General features: G+C 36.7%; 1 protein-coding gene across 3 annotated transcripts in view; it reads right to left on the reverse strand.

The window, feature by feature from the left end:
* The window catches only part of MTA3 (metastasis associated 1 family member 3), a 141,632-nt gene that overhangs the window by 50,810 nt on the left and 70,582 nt on the right, over positions 1-20,240 (reverse strand). For all 3 annotated transcript variants that reach the window (XR_004424823.1, XM_033124830.1, XM_033124829.1), the window contains exons 7-8: positions 17,494-17,596; positions 13,280-13,379 (exon numbers count right to left, since the gene is read on the reverse strand). Coding sequence is in view for 2 of the 3 variants with exons in the window: in XM_033124830.1 (XP_032980721.1) it covers positions 13,280-13,379; positions 17,494-17,596 (203 nt within the window). In the remaining variant the exon portion in view is untranslated. The remainder of the gene's footprint in view (positions 1-13,279; positions 13,380-17,493; positions 17,597-20,240) is intronic.

The raw sequence follows: 20,240 nt of genomic DNA on the forward strand, positions 1-20,240 counted from the left end.
AAGTAAGCATTTGCTTTTGGAAGACTAGCTCTTGCATGGTGCCACAAATCAAACGGAGAGAATAGGCTGGGACTCACAGCTGACCAGGAGCTATGAAACCTCCAAAACCCACATGCATACCATAGCTCAGAGGAGTGCAGTGATAAACAGTATGTATAGAAAATAAACATCCCATCAGGCACATGCACTGTGGAATTCCTAGGGAATAATTCGGTTGAAATAAATGACCAACTTCACAAAGGAAACCAGAGGATCACATTATTTGCTAGGAGTCTGTATTTGATGCCATTTTTCTGACACATACTTAGCAGTTTCTTTTGAATAGACTTTTTATAGTCTAATCTTACCCTAAAAAGCTTTAAGTAAAACACTGAAGATTCTTTCTATAACAGAAGAGACAACAGCCAATAAAGAGAAACAATCTTTCTATAAGCTAAAAAAGGCACAGATAACCAATGACTATGGCTTATCAGTAAGATAATAAAAACTCGAAAAGTTAGATGTAAGAGAACATACTGGCTGATTCCATTTATATGACCTTTGAGAAGAGTAAGAATTGATGGTGAGAAGAGTCAGAATAGTCATTACTTCGAAAGAAGGGATCACTGACTGCAGGGGGGCTTTCGGGATTAGGAAAATGTTCTTTATCTAGACATGGATGGTGGTTACACGAATGTATACATATGTAAAAATGTAATACACTTTACTGTATGTATATCTCAATTTAAAATATGATAAAAGAATTTTAAAAACTAAACATAAAAAAACTGAGTCTTCCCTCCAGATACTTACAAAGTTACCATTTTTTTTTCAATAGCTATACAGATACACACAAGATCCATTCAAATCTAAATTTTAAAAATCATAAGAACTCAGCACAAGCTGTTCTCTTTGCCAAATAGCACTGAAGTTGTTGTCACATTTTATCTCATTCATAACAGATGGAGATGACAAACAGAAGTATTTTAGGAGAAAGACTGACAATGAAATCTTGGCAGTGGAATTCTCATTTTTTGTTCATTAAGCAGAACTCTCACTATGGCAGGCTGGGTTATTGTTCAGCAAATCCTGCCTCCCTCCCGTGGACCTCCATTGGAGGGTATTCTTCCACTCCACTGATGCTGGGCCTAGACATGTGACTTGACTGGCCAATAGGATGTTTAGATATACGACTTAACAGAGCCCTGACATGTGTTTGTGCATTTGGACTTGCCCTCTTGGGCTACTGACTTTTGTCAACAGAAGACGAAATACACACAAAGGAGATCTGGACACAACCTGCAGAGTGTCTAGGATTCTACTGAACTAAATCAGCCCAATCTAGTTCGGCAAAATCCTAGACAATCTGCAGAGGATTGTACAAGAAATTAATGCTTGCTGTTATAAGTCACTGAAATTCTGAGCAGTATAATGGATACTATGTTTTTCTCTTTGAGAATAAAGAACTTACTCAGCCACTGCTGGAAGTACTGTGAGCAGACAGCCCTCAGCTGTTGGTCCTCTTTGGAACCAACAATCTTAATTTAAGAAAGATTCATCATGCAAGGCCATGCCTTCTTCCTGGGGCAGCCTGCACCCAATAATGCAGAAGTGTAAAGGCCCAGCCTTTCACCCTGATTTGAGACAACTCTTCAGAGCCTTCATTCAGACGGTACTATAGCCCACCTTCTCCCTCTGTTCAATCCTGCTTCCTTCCCTTCTCTTCCACAGGTATTGATCCCAACGGTCCCCACTAATAAATTTACTGCATGAAAATCTCCATCTCAGAGCCTGTTTCCCAGGAACCCAACCTATAACATGAAGCATTATTCTGACAACAGCTAACTGATACACATATATATTCAACACCATTGATTTGCTCAGAGTTTTACAAAAAACTTTGTATGTATACCTCCAGAACAAATTACAGCATTCAGAACATCAAATCTATTTAAAAATTAATGAACATTAATGACCATATGGCTTTTTCCAAGCAGAAGGTGAATATAAGCTCGCATGAATAAACCTCAAACCATGATTAAGGCAAAATGTCTTATATATGAAAGAGAAGTATGCTATCTACTCCCAATTTTTGCTTCAACACACAGTACTCAAAACAAAATCCCTCATTCATCATTAAATTTGTGAAAACTTAACTGTTATTCACTCAAATCAGTCTATAAGACACCCTGAGCAAAGTTCTTATGTGTACTCATATCTTTTGATCCTTATCACAAGAAAGCTATAGGGGCAGCTCTTTGGCCCTGAAAGTCATTTCCAAACTTACCATGAGCAGAACTATGGGTTCTTCACCCCTGGCTGTGACTCCAGACACAAACCAGACAAATATACTCATATACCATGACTGTGGACTGTGTGAAGACACTAAAGAACAACCAACGCAGGCAAGGAGAGACTGAGATAATTCAGCAAGAGAGAGCAGGAGAGGTGAGCTTCCACACTGACCCCAGCTTTTACCTTGAAGGCATTTTCTAGACTTTTATAAGGGAGAATAGACCCAAACAGAAAGTTTCCTTTTTACTAGGCTGAGATGAAAGTGGGTAAGGCCTGGGAAACAAAATTCTAGAGAGATTATATTCCAGGCCCTAAAGAAAATTAATCACAACATATTAAAAGGATTGGTAGCATACCTGTTTTCTGACAACAACCCCCAAGGCAATTTAGATACATTTATGAACCTCATTTCCAAGGAAATTAACTCAAATACAAAATTATAAAGTAATTATAAAACACTTAGAACTAAATGATAATAAAAATACTACATATCAAAATATGTGAGAAACAACCAAAGTGGTAATTAGAGGGACATTCTTAAATCCTAGTAAGTAGACAAATTAATGGACTAAAAATTGGTCTTAAAAAGCTGGAATAGGGGCTGGCCCGGTGGCTCAGGTGGTTGGAGCGCCATGCTCCTAACTCCGATGGCTGCCAGTTCGATTCCCACATGGGCCAGTGGGCTCTCAACCACAAGGTTGCCGGTTCAACTCCTCGAGTCCTCCAAGGGATGGTGGGCTCCGTCCCCTGCAACTAAGATTGAACACGGCACCTTGAGCTGAGCTGCCGCTGAGCTCCCGGATGGCTCAGTTGGTTGGAATGAGCCCTCTCAACCACAAGGTGGCCGGTTCGACTCCTGCAAGAGATGGTGGGCTGTGCCCCCTGCAACTAGAAAATGGCAACTGGACCTGGAGCTGAGCTGCACCCTTCACATCTAAGACTAAAAGGACAACAACTTGAAGCTGAACGGCACCCTCCACAACTAAGACTGAAAGGACAACAACTTGACTTGGAAAAAAGTCCTGGGAAGTACACTGTTCCCCAATAAAGTCCTGTTCCCCTTCCCCAATAAAATCTTTTTTTAAAAAAAAAAAAAAGCTGGGATAGGAATATCAGAGTAAATGCGAAGAAACATAAAAGAAAATAATAAAGGACAGAAATAAGTTAAACAGAAAAACATACACTAAAGCTGGGATAGGAATATCAGAGTAAATGCGAAGAAACATAAAAGAAAATAATAAAGGACAGAAATAAGTTAAACAGAAAAACATACACTAAAGAAAATCAATTAAATTCTCATTTTTGGGGACAATAAAAAACTCTCTGATGAAACTATCAAGAAAAAAATGGCAAACAACAGAGAAAGCAATAGGAATGAAAAATTATTTATCGCTACAGACAGAAAAGTTTTCTAATTAAAAATACTATACAGAGAACCCTAGAAGATTCCACCAAAAAACTATTAGAACTGATAAATTAATTCACTAAAGTAGCAGGATACAAAATTAATATTTGGAAATCAGTTGCATTTTTATACACCAATAATGAACTATCAGAGAAATTAAGAAAACAATTATATTTACAATTTCATCAAAGAAATTAATTTAGGAATAAATTTAACCAAGGAGATAAAAGAACTATACTCAGAAAACTGTAAGACACTGAAGAAGGCACAAATAAATGAAAGCATATACCATGCTCATGGATAGGAAGAATTAACATCATCAAAATGTCCATACTGCCCAAAGTAATCTATAGATTCAATGGAATCCCTAACAAAATACAATTTTCACACAACTAGAACAAATAATCTTTAAAATTGATACAGAATCACCAAAGACCTTAAAGGCTACGGCAACCTTGAACAAGAACAAAACTGGAGGTATCACGCTACCTGATATCAAACTACACTAAACGCCTATAGTAATCAAAACAGCATGGTACTGGCATAAAAACAGACACATAGATCAATGGAACAGAAAAGAGAGCCCAGAAATAAACACATGCCTTTATGGTCAATTAATCTATGACAAAGGAGGCAAGAATATACAGTAAACACAGTCTATTCAATAAATGGTGCTGGGAAAACTGGACAAATACATACCAAAAAAATGGAACTAGACTACCTTCTTACAGCATAATCAAGAATACACTCAAAAAGAATTAAAGACTTAAATGTAAGATCCCAAACTATAAAACTCCTAAAAGAAAACACAGGCAGTAAACTCTGTAACATAGCTTTTAGTAATATTTTTTTCTGATTCATCTCCTCAGGCAAAGGAAACAAAAGGAAAAAAACAAATGGGACTATATCAAACTAAAAAGTTTTTGCACAGCAAAGGAAACCACTAACAAGACAAAAAGCCTACTGAATGGCAGAGGATATTCACCAATAATATATCTGATAAGGAGTTAATATCCAAAATTTATAAAGAACTCATACAACTCAACAGAAAAAAATAAAATAAAAAATGGGCAGAACTCAGTAGACAATCCTCCAAAGAGGACATACAGATGGTCAACAGACATATGAAAAGATGCTCAATGTCACTAATCATCAGAGAAATGCAAATTAAAACCACAGTGAGATACCACCTCACTCCTGTCAGAATGGCCACCATCAATAAAGCAACAAATGTTGGCGAGGTTGTGGAGAAAAGGGAACCTTCGTGCACTGCTGGAGGGAATGCAAATTGGTGCAGCCACTAGGGAAAACAGTATGGAGGTTCCTCAAAAAATTAAAAACAGAACTAGCTTATGACCCAGCAATTCCACTCCTGGGCACTTATCCAAAGAAATCCAAACCAATAATTTGAAAAGATATATGCACCCCTATGTTCACTGCAGCATTATTTACAATAGCCAAGATATGGAAGCAACCCAAGTGCCCATCCATAGACAACTGGATAAAGAAGGTGTGGTACATATATACGATGAAATATTACTGGTCCGTAAAAAAGAATGAAATCTTACCATTGCGGTAACACGGATGGACCTAGAGGGTATTATGCTAAGTGAAGTAAGTTTTAGACTGAGAAAGACCAATACCATATGATCTTAGATGTGGAATCTAAAGAACAAAATGAACGAACAAACAAAAAAATACTGTAAAAAATTGTGTTGATAAATTTGAAAACTTAGGAAAAAATGGAAAATCTCCTCGGCTGACATAATTGACCCAAATGGATTTAAGTGGAATAAAAAGTTATAACCAACCCAAATTGAGGGATATTCTTTAACAAAAACAAACCAAAAAAAGCCTATACTCTTCAAAATGCCATGGTTATGCAAGACAGAAAGAATGAAGAACTGCTCAAAATTGAAGGAAATTAAAGAGTTACAATGGGTACAATAAGTGATTCCCAAGTAGACTTTGAACCATTAAAAAATTGTTTTTCTTTTGTTATAAAGGACATTAGTGGGTCAACTAGCAAATCTGACTGAAGTCTCTAGATTAGATAATGGTACTACAGCAATGCTCATTTCCTGGATCCGACAATGATACTGTGGTGAGAGAAGACAATATCCTTATTCTTCTAGAAAATACCTCCTCAAATATTTAGCAATACGGGACATCCATTCTGAAACTTACTCTCAAACTGTTCAGAAATAATAATATATAGAGAGAGAATTACAAAGGAAATGTACCTAAATGTTAACATTTGGGGAACTGGGTAAAGGGAATATAGAAAGTCTTAATACTATTTTTGTATTATGTTGAAACACAAAGATAAGTTTTAAGAAACTATAACTGCAAGCCTTCGTTAACTATTGTGTTTCCCCGAAAATAAGACCTAGCCGGACAATCAGCTCTGGCTGATTTGGGGCAAAAACTAATATAAGACTTGGTCTTATATTATCTAAGACCCGGTCTTATTTTACTATAAGTTATTTTTTAATAAGTCTTTTTTTATAAGTCTTATTTTATCTTATAGTAAAATAAGACCGGGTCTTATATTATAGTAAAATAAGACCAGGTCTTATATTAATTTTTGCTCCAAAAGACGCAGTAGAACTGACTGTCCGGCTAGGTCTTATTTTCAGGGAAACACAGTAACACTTGTAAATAGAAATCTCTTCACCATTAACCCTAGACAGAGAAGTTAAAACAATCTCCCCATAGTTCAAATCTACAGTGATTTTCTGATGCTTCTTATATTGGTAACAAATTCATGGGGGAAAAAGTAAAGTAAAAGGCTATATATACAAAAGAAAAAAAATCTAAGCTTAAATTTAAAAGAAAGAGGAGGATAAATAGACCTTAACACATACAAACAATTATCCTAGGACAGTTTGCAATGTCTCTAAGCTCATTTAATATCATTTTACAATTATTATCTGTAATAGAGCATCAGAGAAAAATACGTGTGCCTAATGTAGAATATTATTGCCTTAACGATGTATGAGAAGGAAGGAAAATTTCATGTTTCGTATTTTTTACTGCAGTGGTAGTCCATTAGCTCTAATCTAATTTTACAGCCTCGGAAACACAGATACTACTCATAAGCAAATTGACTTTTAAAAAATTATATGAATTCTCATTTTATCAATTTTATATTCATTTTAAAGACTACCTTTCTGGTGTAAGTTGATGCCTAAAATGTTAGCCAAAAGACATATATATTCTGCTAAGTACAATTTGTTTAAACAATGTAATGACTGTGATTTGCAAACTCTCCTCAAATTGCCAGTACCCTCAATCTCCTAAGTGAAATGTGTGATTTGAACAGGAGTCATTAAGAGAATGAAGTGCAGAATTAATGGCTAGCACTTTTACAAAGAGTTAATACCTGAAGAATAAAATTATTATTGGTTAAATCAACTTTCTCTTATCAGAAAAATAAGTTGTCTTTTTAAAGTTTTTCTTGAAGGAAAAATTTTTAGTGTAAACATTTTAGCTTATTTTAAGGAGAAATCATATAGTGATTTTCTTGTGACAATAATACAGAAATGCATGGTTAATCACAACTAAATGACCACATTCAAATCTGATAATCTATAATGACAGTAAAAATGGCATGACAAAACCCCCGTTAGACAATCAATAACATAAATATTGTATTGTTCCACTTATATGAAGTATTTAAAGCAGTCAAATTCATGGAGACAAAAAAGTAGAACACTGCAGTTGCCAAGGGCTAGGGAATGGGGAGTTATTATTTAAATAGTACAGAGTTTCAGTTGGGGAAAATGAAAAAGTTCAGTGGTGATGGTGGCACAACAATGTGAATACTTAATGCAACAGAACAGAACATTTACTAATGATTAAAATGGTAAATTTTATCTTGTGTATATTTTACTACAATTTTTAAACAAGTGTATCCAATATCTGAATCTTTCTGTAACTCTTGTGTGTACAGCTCTGGAAATACAATGAAATTAAAATTCAAATACACATTACTCTTAGTGATAAAATGCACTCAGTAAAAGATTAAAATGCTTAAAACAATGGAATAGAAATAATACATTCCAATGACCTATTTTAAAAAGAATCTGTCCCCAAGATAGAAATTAATTTGTTCAGTGAAAACCTCAAATATGACAGGAACTATGTTTGGTGCTAGGGATTCACCAACGAGGAAAGACAGATACAGTCACTATATTAATGGATGTTACAAGCTAACGTGGGGAACGGGAAGGAGACAGACATGAATCAGAAAGTCACAAAAATGGGTGTTTAATTACAAACAACTCACATGGAGGAACGTGACTGGTTACCTGCATGAGGACATCACAAAGTAACCTGCCCTAAACTGATGGACTAGACAAAATTTGAAAAAAGACTAAGAGTTGACCAGGTGGGGCTATGAGAGTATCCAGGCAAAGGGAACTGAGCGTGCAAAGGTCTTGTGGCAGGAGGCAGACTGTGGAACCAAAGGAAGGATACAGTCTTGCGGGAGCCCAGAGGACACAGAGGAGAGGTATGGGCAAGAGACTGGAGAGACAGGCCAGGCAATACTCTCCAGTCTTGTTGACTGGTTTAAGGATCTGGGTTTTTACCCTAGATGCAATTAAAAGCCACTGAAAGGAAATAAGATAGGACACAACAAAATCGGAGCTGCATTTTAAAAAACTCAGACATAATATAGCAATTAGAGATGTTCCAGGATACAATCTCCTCCCTACTAAATCAACATAGCCTGATTCTGATTCTCAGAATCAGACTTAGCATCAGGAAGCCTAAGGTTCTAGTTCGGGTTCTGTCACTAATTAAATGTTAGTCTTTATATAAGTTATTTTACCATTATGTCTAACATAGTCTATCCTAGAAGATTTCTAAAGCCCCAATCACCACAAAAAGCTCTTTTTTCTGGGATACTAGCCTACAACTTGCTTTAGTCCTCAGAGTCCAGGCAAAAGAGAAATCCAGTACGTATATAATTACCTATTCTCAGAGACTGAGGCTTTGCTCCATCAATAGCTCCCTAACAATGTACACGGCACTCCACCCCTCTAGCCATGAGGGTACAGACAGCAAACAGGCTAGAATGTCCACTAACTTCTACTTACTAACCACCTGAGGGATTACTCTGTTCTAAGGAATTTTGTTTCCACAAAAGGGGGCGGGGAAGAAAGGTCAATGCAGATATTGTTGCTAAATGATTTTCTTCCTTTGCATCTGTACAAAGTACACTTTACTATATCTTAGACAAGCAGTGTTTGAAATTCCCAGTCTAGTTATGTTCGTAACATCTCAAAATGAAGAAGTTAGATCTAGGAATCTGCAGACAGCTTCATTATCTGCTCCCAAAATATTACTGGTGATTTGACAAGTGGCATCCGTTGATTGTCCTGGATGAATGGATGCATCGGGTTAGGAATGCTGAAAGCGCGATGCAGTCCTCACAGGAAAAGCCACAAAGGAAGTCCCCTCGGACGGGCTACTTAGGTTCCCACAGTTCCCCAACCCTGCCCTCTCTGCAGCAGGTCTTCAGATCCATAGCCTGGTCACCTGATGGAGAAAAGTACTAACCTGATGTGTTTGTTACAGGCCTGAAAATAGCAACTTGACTCTCCAAATTCCTATTTGGAGCTGAGTAAGTCCATTTTCATTTAATGGCATGAAACAACTTATCAGCCTTTCACATGTTCTTTTTGGAAAACAATCTGCAAAACTTTTATCATCAACATACTGATCATCAATTTTTAACCACTCCTGTTCATTTTTATAGAAATGCCTCAGGATCTTATATTTTAACACCCAAGGGAAAGGCATGATACCATACCGGGCAAACAGGATGAAAGGTGCAGGTCATGACATCTGATACAACAAAGGGCATGATTTATTCTTTCTTTTGCAACTTTTAAAAGATGTCAATTTTATGGCACTGAAAATATAATCTCAACACAAGAACAACATATAGAAAGAGACCAAGTAAAGTTGAACCTAGAGTCGTTAGACCAGGAAACCAAGGCATTTAAAGGCTGCAGACAAAAGAGCAGCCCTTCTTCAGTGCTACCTAATCCAAGACAGACAATAATATTTAAACCCAAGCCACTTTAATGAGAATGAAATAGAAGAGGTAATCTGGTAGCGAGAACTCCTCAGTAGGAGTCACGAACAGATCCAACCTGCCTCTGAAACCAGTTGTACAAACATGCCAAACTATAATTTCCTCAGCTTCTGAAATTGGACACTTCTGCTTAGAAAGATAACAACCGATGTAATACAAAAATGACCTCCAAATTGCTAAATACTAAAGAAAACAAAACAGAAGAGCTGAAAACACTGGCAGATCTCAAAGTACCTGCCTAGAAGGAGCATAGTAGCCAAGATTGTAAAAGATACACACAAAATGATATTTAAACTAATTAAGGTATATAGGTTGTGTCCTCTTCAAAATGCTTCTTTTATAAATGGTCTTCACTGACAGAAACAGAGTGAATCTAGAAAACTGCCTCTTCCCAAAGAAATTCATCCGCTGTCCCATCAGTCACCAGCAGTGGGAAACAGCGAGTGATTGCAGCTGCAAACCCAAAGCCCATACACCGGCTCCTCACCTGGCAGACTCATCTTCAGGCAGGCAAATCAGTCCCAACTGTCATAATAGCTCTGTACCTTCTCAGGAACAGGCTTTCCACTCTCACTCCTCAGACAAAACAGAGGGAATTGCTGTACTATAACAGGGATAGAATCCCCAGTTATAATCTGAGAAGCATTATCTATCTCATTGGAACAGTATTAAACCACAAGAAACTGGGCTTCATAAGTAACAGTGTATCTGTACAAGGCAAGATCATGCAACTTTAGAAAAAAACTTTCCAGGTTCTTATAATAGTGTTTATGCCAGAGTGTTAAGGAAAACATGGCAGGTGGTGGGATGGGGGGGACAGTGGGAGCAAAGAAACTGTTCTAAATGATGTCAACTGTGTTAAAAACAAAGTTCACATGGGACTTGTCTTATCAGCTCTCATAATTTATTATAATGTGGTGCTTGTGCAGGGATAGACATATAGATTAACAAAACAGAAGAGAACAGATTAGGAATCTAGAAGCAGACCTAAGCATATCTAGAACCTCGAAATAAGATAGAAGGGAATTACAAAATTATGAGGAAAACAACAAATTCCATAAAAGGTGATGGTATTATTAATACTTCATATGGAGAAAAAATCAGAATCCTATTTCACCCCATTCTTAAAAATAAACTTCAGGTGTATTTATAGTCCTAAATGTTAATAAAACTTTAAGACTATTAGAAAAAACAGAATATTGTAAGTGAAGATTAGACAAAGGATATGAATCTAAGCTACAAAGAAGAAAAAGAACTGAAGAGCCATAAACATATATGAAAACATGCTTAATAACATCACTACGTAATCAGGTAAATACAAATTCAAATGAGACAGCATCAGGTTACTACATTTTCAGTCTAAAATTGAAGCCTACAAATACCAAGTGTTGAAGGTAATGTAAGGAAATGGATGAAAAAAGGAGAACACTCATTAACTGCTGTGGGATTATACATTTCAGCCACGGCATGAAGAATAATTTGGCTGCATGTGGTCAAATTCAAAGTGAGCACTGCCCTATGAACTACTATTTTGATTGTAGTTATAGCCTGGAAAATTCACACACATTCTCACAAAGGGAAATTGTAATTTTCAATGCAGCAAAAGAAAAATGTTTTTAAAGCACTCCAGATGTTCACTGGTAAGAGACTACATGAATAATGTGGTATATAGTATTCTATAAAGGAATACTACAAAGCAGTTAAAATGAGTGAAGTAGGTATGTATTTATTAATATACCTAGATCTCAATAAGCAAACGGCAAAATGCTAGAGTAAATTTAAACACATGCAAAACAAATGTTTATGTTGTTTTGGGATACATAAATACATAGCAAAACTACAAAAAAAGACTAGATACACAGCAGATTTGTTATAGTGGCTACCTCTTGACAGGAGGCAAGAGTGCTGGGGGTAAGAAGTACAAATGGAAGACGGGGAATAGAGGTAGGGGGAAAATATTAGAGACTTCAACATTAACCATAATGGTTGAAACATTTTTTGATCCAAAGAACTAAACTATTCGCACTTGTTTTAAGTGGTACTATGTGGAATTTTATTCCATTATCCTCTGTACTATTCTGTAATTTGCCATTATTTTTGTTTATAATGCAAAACAATGGCTAGAAAAACAAAATGGTAAAGAATATTCTACTCTGGGTAATGGGAACAAAACTTTTTTTGGCTGCTGCTGTACTGTAGTTTTCATAAGCATAATTAATTTTAGAATTGGGAAAAAATCTTTTGAACAGAAAAACAAATACAGATGGAGATTCCATGTAGTTCTGGTTCACATAAATATGTCGACAGGATTTTGAAGGCTTTTACAAATGTGACAACTGCACTCTTGCTTCTTTGGTAGAGTACTCTGTAAGTTCTACACAACCAAAATACAAACTTATTTTGAAATCCCTAAACTTTTATATGAAATATTAATGTACCAGTGAAGAGAACAAAATTTGCTTCTATAAACACATTCCAGTCTTTGAGAAAGGATAAAGAAAGGGATTCCACAATGGCTATTGACTATCAATGCTTTTTCATCACCATCTATAACTGTACAAAACTACAAGAAAACATAATAAAAACTAAATTTGGTGTGCATTCCAGTATGAGTTTTTACATTATGAGAAATATTTTATGAAAAGCATTTCAAATTGGAATAAAAAGTAATAAATATATTATTGTATTCCGTTCCATCAGAAAATAAAACTGCAACTTTTGTTACATGTAATAAATATTGGTCAAATAACCTCACCAAACCTCAGTTTTCTCATCTGTAAAATGAATAACTTATCATGGTTATCTCAAAGGGTTATGGCAACAGAATATAATAATTAACTTCAATTGGCAAAAAACCTGCAGGTCTACTCTGCTGGAGGGTAGAGAGAGAGAAGCAAATGCCAAGCCAATGCCCAACCACAGCAGCCATTAGCAGTGTCATTAGACTGAATATGGGAAGCTTCATGTGGTCACCAAGAGAATAAAGAAATAGTCTTAGAACATGGCAACAACAATGTAATGCAATACTGTTAAGAAAACAGAACCTCTTTCTAATGAACAGACAGAAAAACTTTAAATATTGATACTGAATAATGGTCATGACAATGGAATAATTCCTAATACAATGCTTTCAAGAGGTGGTCACTTTCACTTGAAAAAACTGTAATAGATGGACTACATGAAAAAAAACACAAAAGTGAGAACAGATGAGACAGAATGTTGAATTGTGTTCCCCAAAATATTATTATTATTATTTTTTACCGTTTTGCACTTATTCCAATGAATACTCATTTTTATTGTCTCAGCTCACAAATACAAGAGGTGACTTAGGAATGAGACAGCCCAGTTAACCAACCAGCCAAGCCAAATCAACCTAGTAGTCAGCAGGGCTAAGAGCCAGAAAACTCTCATGTCTACAACACTGCTATTTTGACTTTAAAATTAAACAAGTAGCAGAAGAAATAACTCCAAAATTTCAAAAAGCATCTTACCAGGGTGATGTCTCGAGAAGCCGCAGCTGCGCTCATATGCAAACTAGGCTGCCTTACCGAACTGCTGCAATCAAGGGCTCGAGCGAATGTCCCAACAGCACTGAATAAACCACCAAAACAAAGAGAAAGGCAAGGCTCTGTTATTTATTTTTCATATTTAAAGAAACACATTTAGGCAGTGAATGAAAAATTGTAAAAGTCAAACAAGTTCTTGAATGTTTGACACTCACGTATCAAATAAAAAGTATTTTTTATAAGATTTAAGAATTGACAAGCCAATTTACCATAAGTCATTATAATTAAGAAAAAGTAGGGCAGGCCCAGTGGCTCAGGCGGTTAGAGCTCTGTACTCCTAAATCCGAAGGCTGCCGGTTCTATTCCCACATGGGCCAGTGGGCTCTCAACCACAAGGTTGCCAGTTCAATTCCTCGAGTCCCGCAAGGGATGGTGGGCTCCGCCCCCTGCAACTAAGATTGAACAAGGCACCTTGAGCTGAGCTGCCACTGAGCTCCCAGATGGCTCAGTTGGTTGGAGTGCATCCTCTCAACCACAAGGTTGCTGGTTCGACTCCCTCAAGGGATGGTGGGCTGCGCCCCCTGCAACTAGCAACGGCAACGGGACCTGGAGCTGAGCTGCGCCCTCCACAACTAAGATTGAAAGGACAACAACTTGAAGCTGAATGGCACCCTCCACAACTAGGATTGAAAGGACAACAACTTGACTTGGGGGGAAAAAAAAAAGTCCTGGAAGTACACACTGTTCCCCTTCCCCAATAAAATCTTAAAAAAAAAAAAAAAAAAAAAAGTAGGTTGTGAAGCGTAAAGGGAAAGATCTATTTTGAAACGCCATGGAGTAAACAATTTGGCATCCAAATGTGCTCACAAACGAGAAGTAAATTAACCATGGAGTTTGACTATTACTGCAAAATAAGTTCTGACCCTTTCTTCGTAGCCCAAATTGTAAAATCCCAATATACATTTTTCCTTGAAAATCAACTTCGTCCTATGAGGACTCAATATATAACAGATTCCCATTTAAAAAAAAATGGCCACAATACTGATTATCATTTAATGATTTAAAAGGACTTCCGATATGTAGAAATAAAGCATGAAATGAAGATAAAACTTGCTGCTTGTCTGTATTTTAAACATGTTAGCTAAGGAGTTCTTAAAACACTTTTATTAAAATATAACACATGTGCAGAAAAGTACACATTGTACAGCTATTTAGTTATGGCAAAGGAATGCATCCATGTCACCAACATCCAGCTCAAGAAACAGAAGGTGACTGAAGCCCAGGACTCCTAGTGCTCTTTCCCCATCATTAGTCCCTCCCTCGGGCCCCAAATGAACCACCATCCTGGATCCAGCACTACAGGTTAATTTTGCACAGTTGAGAACTCAAATAAAATCACACTATGTATTCTTTTCATGTTCATCTTCTTTCGTTCAAAATTATGCTTGTGGATTCACACAGGCTGCTAGCTGTGGCTGTGTTTCCAGTTCGGGGCTACTGTGAATACTGGTGTTTTCCGAAGCAGCTATACCGACTCATACTCCCACCAGGCAGCATATAAGTGCTGGTTGCTCCAACTCTTCACCAACGCTTAGTGTAAAAACTATGGGTTTTTACATTCTAACCATTCTGGTGGGATGTGCAGTGGTATTTGGCTGTGATCTTAATTTATATTTAGAAGATTTTTTTTTTTAAACAAAAATTGAAAAAAATACTTAGGTGCATCTCCTCGGTGCCTCTTATGCTGGCTTCAAGGAAAAAGGAAACAAATGGCTCTGGCAATCAAGGGAAAAACAGAATGATACTCATATCTTGAAGTTGCAATGTCTACTAAATAGACCAAAATCCAGGTAACCTATCTGAGTCTCTAGGCCAGTGGTTCCAGCAACGATTCATTTCTACTCCCGAATCTTCAATTTCGTCCATTCCACTTACTGGCTCCTCCCCCAACAATGTACAGCAAGTCTCTTCATCTATTCACTAAGTGGCTAGGCCCGTGGGCTCTGGAGTCCAAATGCCTAGCCACCAATATGATGTGTGACTTTCACTGTGACGGGCACTATGAACAGAGCTAAGGATGGGTTAAGACTCTTTTTCCACTGCATTATGAAAAAGTTCAACAGAAAATTATAGAATATAATAAAGACCTTTGTAATCATGTCTAGAGCTACCTGATTCTAATGTGAGGTGTGATAAAAAAATACGGTCAATGTTTAAATTTTTAAAAAATATATTACAGTAAAAGACACATTGCCATTAATCCCCCTCAAAATACACCCCCTAACTTCAAACACACTCATCCCATCGTTCTTGCCATTTTTGGAAGTAGTTCGGGAAGTCTTCTTTCGTGAGTGTCTTTAGTCGCCATGTTGTGGCTGCCTCGATGTCCTGAACTGATTCAAAACATTTTCCTTTCACAGTCATTTTGACTTTGGAGAAGAGCCAGAAGTCGCATGGTGCCAGAACCAGTGAATAAGGTTGATGAGGACACACCGTAATGCTCTTAATTTGACAGAAATTGCCGTATACCAGAAGTGATGTGTGACACAGAGCGCTGTCATGATGGAGGATGAAGTAAAGACACTCATGAAAGAGGACTTTCAGAACTGCTTCAGAAAGTGGCAAGAATGATGGGATAAGTGTGTTCGAAGTGAGGGGGAATATTTTGAGGGGGATTAATGGCAATGTGTCCTTTACTGTAATAAATGATTTTATTTAAACATTCACTGTATCTTTTGATCGCACCTCATATTTTGCCATGTTTCATTAATTCTTTAAGGAAATAAATATTATAAATTTTGTTAGAGCCCCCTACACAGAGTCCCAGAACTTTTATATACCGAGAGTGCCAAAAAAATGTATACAAGTGGACACTGGTCAACGTTGCTCAAACAGTAGTTCACCTTAATCAGACGTGTCTGGGTGCTGATGTAACCACTTTGAGCATCAATTATGATTGCAGAAGTCAAACATGACTTGTATTCATTTTTTTTTTATCGGTATATGTTGAGTATTACAATTTTAATACAGTTTTCCTTTCTTAACCCTTTTGCCATGACGGTTGAATATATCCAAGTGAGTGTTTCCATCTGCTAACTGGAGATGGAAACTTCCAGAAAGAAAGTTTAGGAAACCAGATGTACATTTTTTTATATTTTTGTGTTTTTCAAGAATGAATAGCCATAGGAAATTTTTATACATAAAAATAATGTCATCTATATACAAAGCAGCTCAAATTGTTATTATTAAATGCATAAAATAGTAAAAATATTAACTTTTTGTTTTTTGTGGATTTCTGACACATTTTGGGGAAAAAACTCGAAATGAATTAAAGCAGCGAAAGAGTTAAAATGTGTATACATCTTTTGGCACCCTCTGTATATATAAAAGTTTACATATGTATATATATCCATTAATAAGACACTGTACATTATAAAACTTTTTATGTGATCATAATGTATGCATTCTCACTCAATATTATTTTTGAGATTTATCTCTTTGCTACATATAACTGTAACTCATTCATTTTGATTGTGAAGTAATATTCCATTATTAAATATATCTCAATGCATTCATCAATTGCTTGCTGATGTACTTCTAGGTTTTTCCAATTTTTCTATTATAATGCTGATATCATTTACCTTCTGCTTTGCAGCAACTCCCCCATAAACATCATTTACTTTTATAAGCAAAACAAGAAAAATAAATTTCCGCCCCATTCATTTTATCAAGAAAAGAGGAAAGGAGGGCAGGCAGAGAGGAAGCAAGCCAATTAGGCAGCCAGGCTTAGAGCTCTCAGAGGAAAGTCCTATGCTCGGCAATAGGCCTTCCTCCTGCGTGGGTGCAGTAAGAGGAATTTGAGGTACGCGTTATTATTGACACCTGAATAATCACTGCTTTAATTAAAGAGACAGAATTTTAGGTGCTGAATTTCCTCTTTATACTTTTCTGCAGTGCTTACATTTTTACAAGAAGTATTCAGTTTCTTAATTAGCAAAGTGTAATAAATCTATTTTCATATTTCAAACAGAAACTAATGATAAACCATATTATTTAGGAAGTGGTAAGATACGTTATTAGGCTTTCTTACTTAACTAGAAAAAGAAAACTGTAACCAATGCAAAAAAGTAGACTACAAAGAAAATACGTATAAGTTGCTTCATAAAAAGATGTTTTTGACTCAATAGTGCCATACTCACCGTGCTACAACTAAAAACTGGTCAATCTGTCGATCTGTAAGTGGGCTATTTGGGTCCCAAACTTTCACTTCCAATTTTGACTGTTCCCTCTCATCTGATTCTCCTGTCCGAGAACAAAGGAAATGGAGTCTTGTTACACACAAGGCACACACACTGTCACATACAATGGATGACTGTGGTCACCACAGCATTAAAAATGTAAGGAAATATTCGCGGTTTTGGTACATTCTTTCAGACGGCGGATGTAGAACACTTCGTAAAGTGATCACTGATAACAACACAAGTAAACCAACCATGTAATATTTTCATTTAGTCATTCGCATGTATTTCCTGAGTACTTGTTTATGTGAGGCCCTAAGTAAAAGCCTCAGACTAAGAGAGCTAAAGAAAAAAAAGAAAGCACTCCTGCTGTAAGACGCTTAAACTATGATAAAACGTACCCATAAATAACTATAATACGAACAGGAAAAAAAGATGGTATAAGAGATGAAGAGATACGACTGTAAGATTCCCAAGATTAAAGGAATTATTTTAGGCTAGCTAGGGAGAGATGTCATGAAGGAGGTGGCATTTCTGCTAAGAACTGAAAGGTATGAATGCACTGGCAGAAGAAAAGGACTTAGGAGTAAGAAATGAGAACATGAAAAAAGTCATAGGGCTTTAAAATGTGGCAGAGGAAAGTAGCTCATTCTGTCAGGAGTACATTAAGGGGGATGAGAAGAGACATTTAAGAGAAGTGGATTATGAACATGTTACTGAAGACGCCACACAGATTTTCTGAATAGGGAGGCAATGAGAAGTCCCTGTCTTTTTAGTAGGGAAGTGACAAGACCAGAACCAGACTTCACATCTTACACTTAGCAATGGTATATAATTTGCTCTACAGAGATACCGGATGAAGACAGACAGACGTGGTAATGACAATAGAGAGCAAAGAGGGAAGATTTAGGAATGTCAGTGACAGCCTGGATGCAGCATGTAGATTTCAAACCTTGGAACTGCACAGGTATGTTGACATTAACAGGAAGAAGGAAACAGGTACGAGATAAAGTGGTGAGGGCAGAGGAAAAGACTCATGATCATGCAGGATGCTTTGTTTCCTGAATATCTCTCAAGGAGACAGAACCATCAGGCAGGACTCGAAGTCAAGACAAGGTATAGTAATGGAAACCAGACTTGGGAGTTGAGTAGAATTTTGATTTACAGCTATGGATTTCCTATTAGGCTAGGGACTGGTTTTGGTTTGTTTTGCTTTTGAATCACTCCATCTCTAACATCAGGCAGTGCCTTCCTGACATACTCTGACGCTAAACATCCCCTAACTGACAAACTCAGGCTATCGGCTTCTAATGTGTTCAGTCCTAGTATAGGAACAAGCAGGTATCAATGGCACAAACGGAGAAAGGGGAAGGCAGAATCAGCTGTTCTACCTGCAGTCTCTGAGGTCAGTCGCTGCTGACAGGTGGGGGACTTTGCCCATCCTCTGCCCCTTGGTCAAAGGCAGGTAACCAGAGTCGGTCACCACCCCCAACATAAAGCAGCACAAGCAGAGCAGAAAGAGTACCAGGCCAAAGAGCTCTAAGTGTTTGAAAGGATTTCATTTTTCATTGTTTCTGTTTATAATTCTCCTTATGCTGAGCCAACACATCAACATTAGGTTAGGTTCAGAGTCCAAAACTGAAAAATTTGCGAACTGTGTGAATCTTAGGGAAGGAGAATGACACAATTACAATTTCCCTGTATCTTCAAATAATATCTTTCAGTTAAGATAAATAGTAATAGTAAAAAAGGACAGAGGAAATGACAATAGTATTCAGTATTAACCGCCTTTGTTATAATTTTATATACTCCAGAACGTAAGGGTAAAGCTGATATTTACTTTTCAAATTCTAATAAAATTGATATATTTCAATCCCATCCATCCATTCAGCAGTACACTGTGGTAGGAGAATTCAGTATAAATTCGCTGCAAGCAATAAAAAAAAAAAGAATTCCAAAATTGGCTGCAAGCAATAAAAAAACAACAACAAAAAAAAAACCTCCTGGGTACACTTATACTAAAACCTGAGATACAGATAATACCACGGGATGAGAACAAAAATAGCGTAACAACAAAAAGAATAAATATAGAAATGTTCCATTTCAAACAGTCACTCAAACTAAATGAGAACTCCCCATATAATTACATTTATATCACAGTTTGATCACTTCTTCCCAGTGGAAAGACTTTTAAGAAGCTCGTGAATTAACTTATTTAGTATCTTATAACTAAATTCTCAGCTGAGCCAGCAGTAATCTTTGGAATGGTCTTGGTGGAATGGTTTTGGTTACTGTGTTATGAGCCAGAGACTGGACCAAGATTAATTCCATGCCCTGGTCATGTTCTTTCCAGTCATTGCAATAATCTCATCACTTCCATTCTCCATTTATAATCTGCTGAAGTTTCATATCATCAAGTAACCCGGCTCATGAAGATCTTCCTAATATCTGAATTCCTACAAAATATATTTCCTAACTAAATGCATGATTGCATATAGCATCCTATTTTTGCTACATCTGCTCTTTTCCATAATTTTGAAGAAATGCAGATTCAGCAATGATTTTAAATGTGTTAGCCTTAACCTTCCAGCTATATTTTAAGATTTCCAGAAAGTATGGACAAAGCACTTCTTCAGTATATCCTCTGAGAGCACATAATGTTGTTCAAAGACTCTGAAGAGCTAAGGCTATATATATCAAACTGTCAT

The sequence above is a fragment of the Rhinolophus ferrumequinum genome, chromosome 13 (assembly GCF_004115265.2).
Source record: "Rhinolophus ferrumequinum isolate MPI-CBG mRhiFer1 chromosome 13, mRhiFer1_v1.p, whole genome shotgun sequence".
Classification (NCBI taxonomy): Eukaryota; Metazoa; Chordata; class Mammalia; order Chiroptera; family Rhinolophidae; genus Rhinolophus; species Rhinolophus ferrumequinum.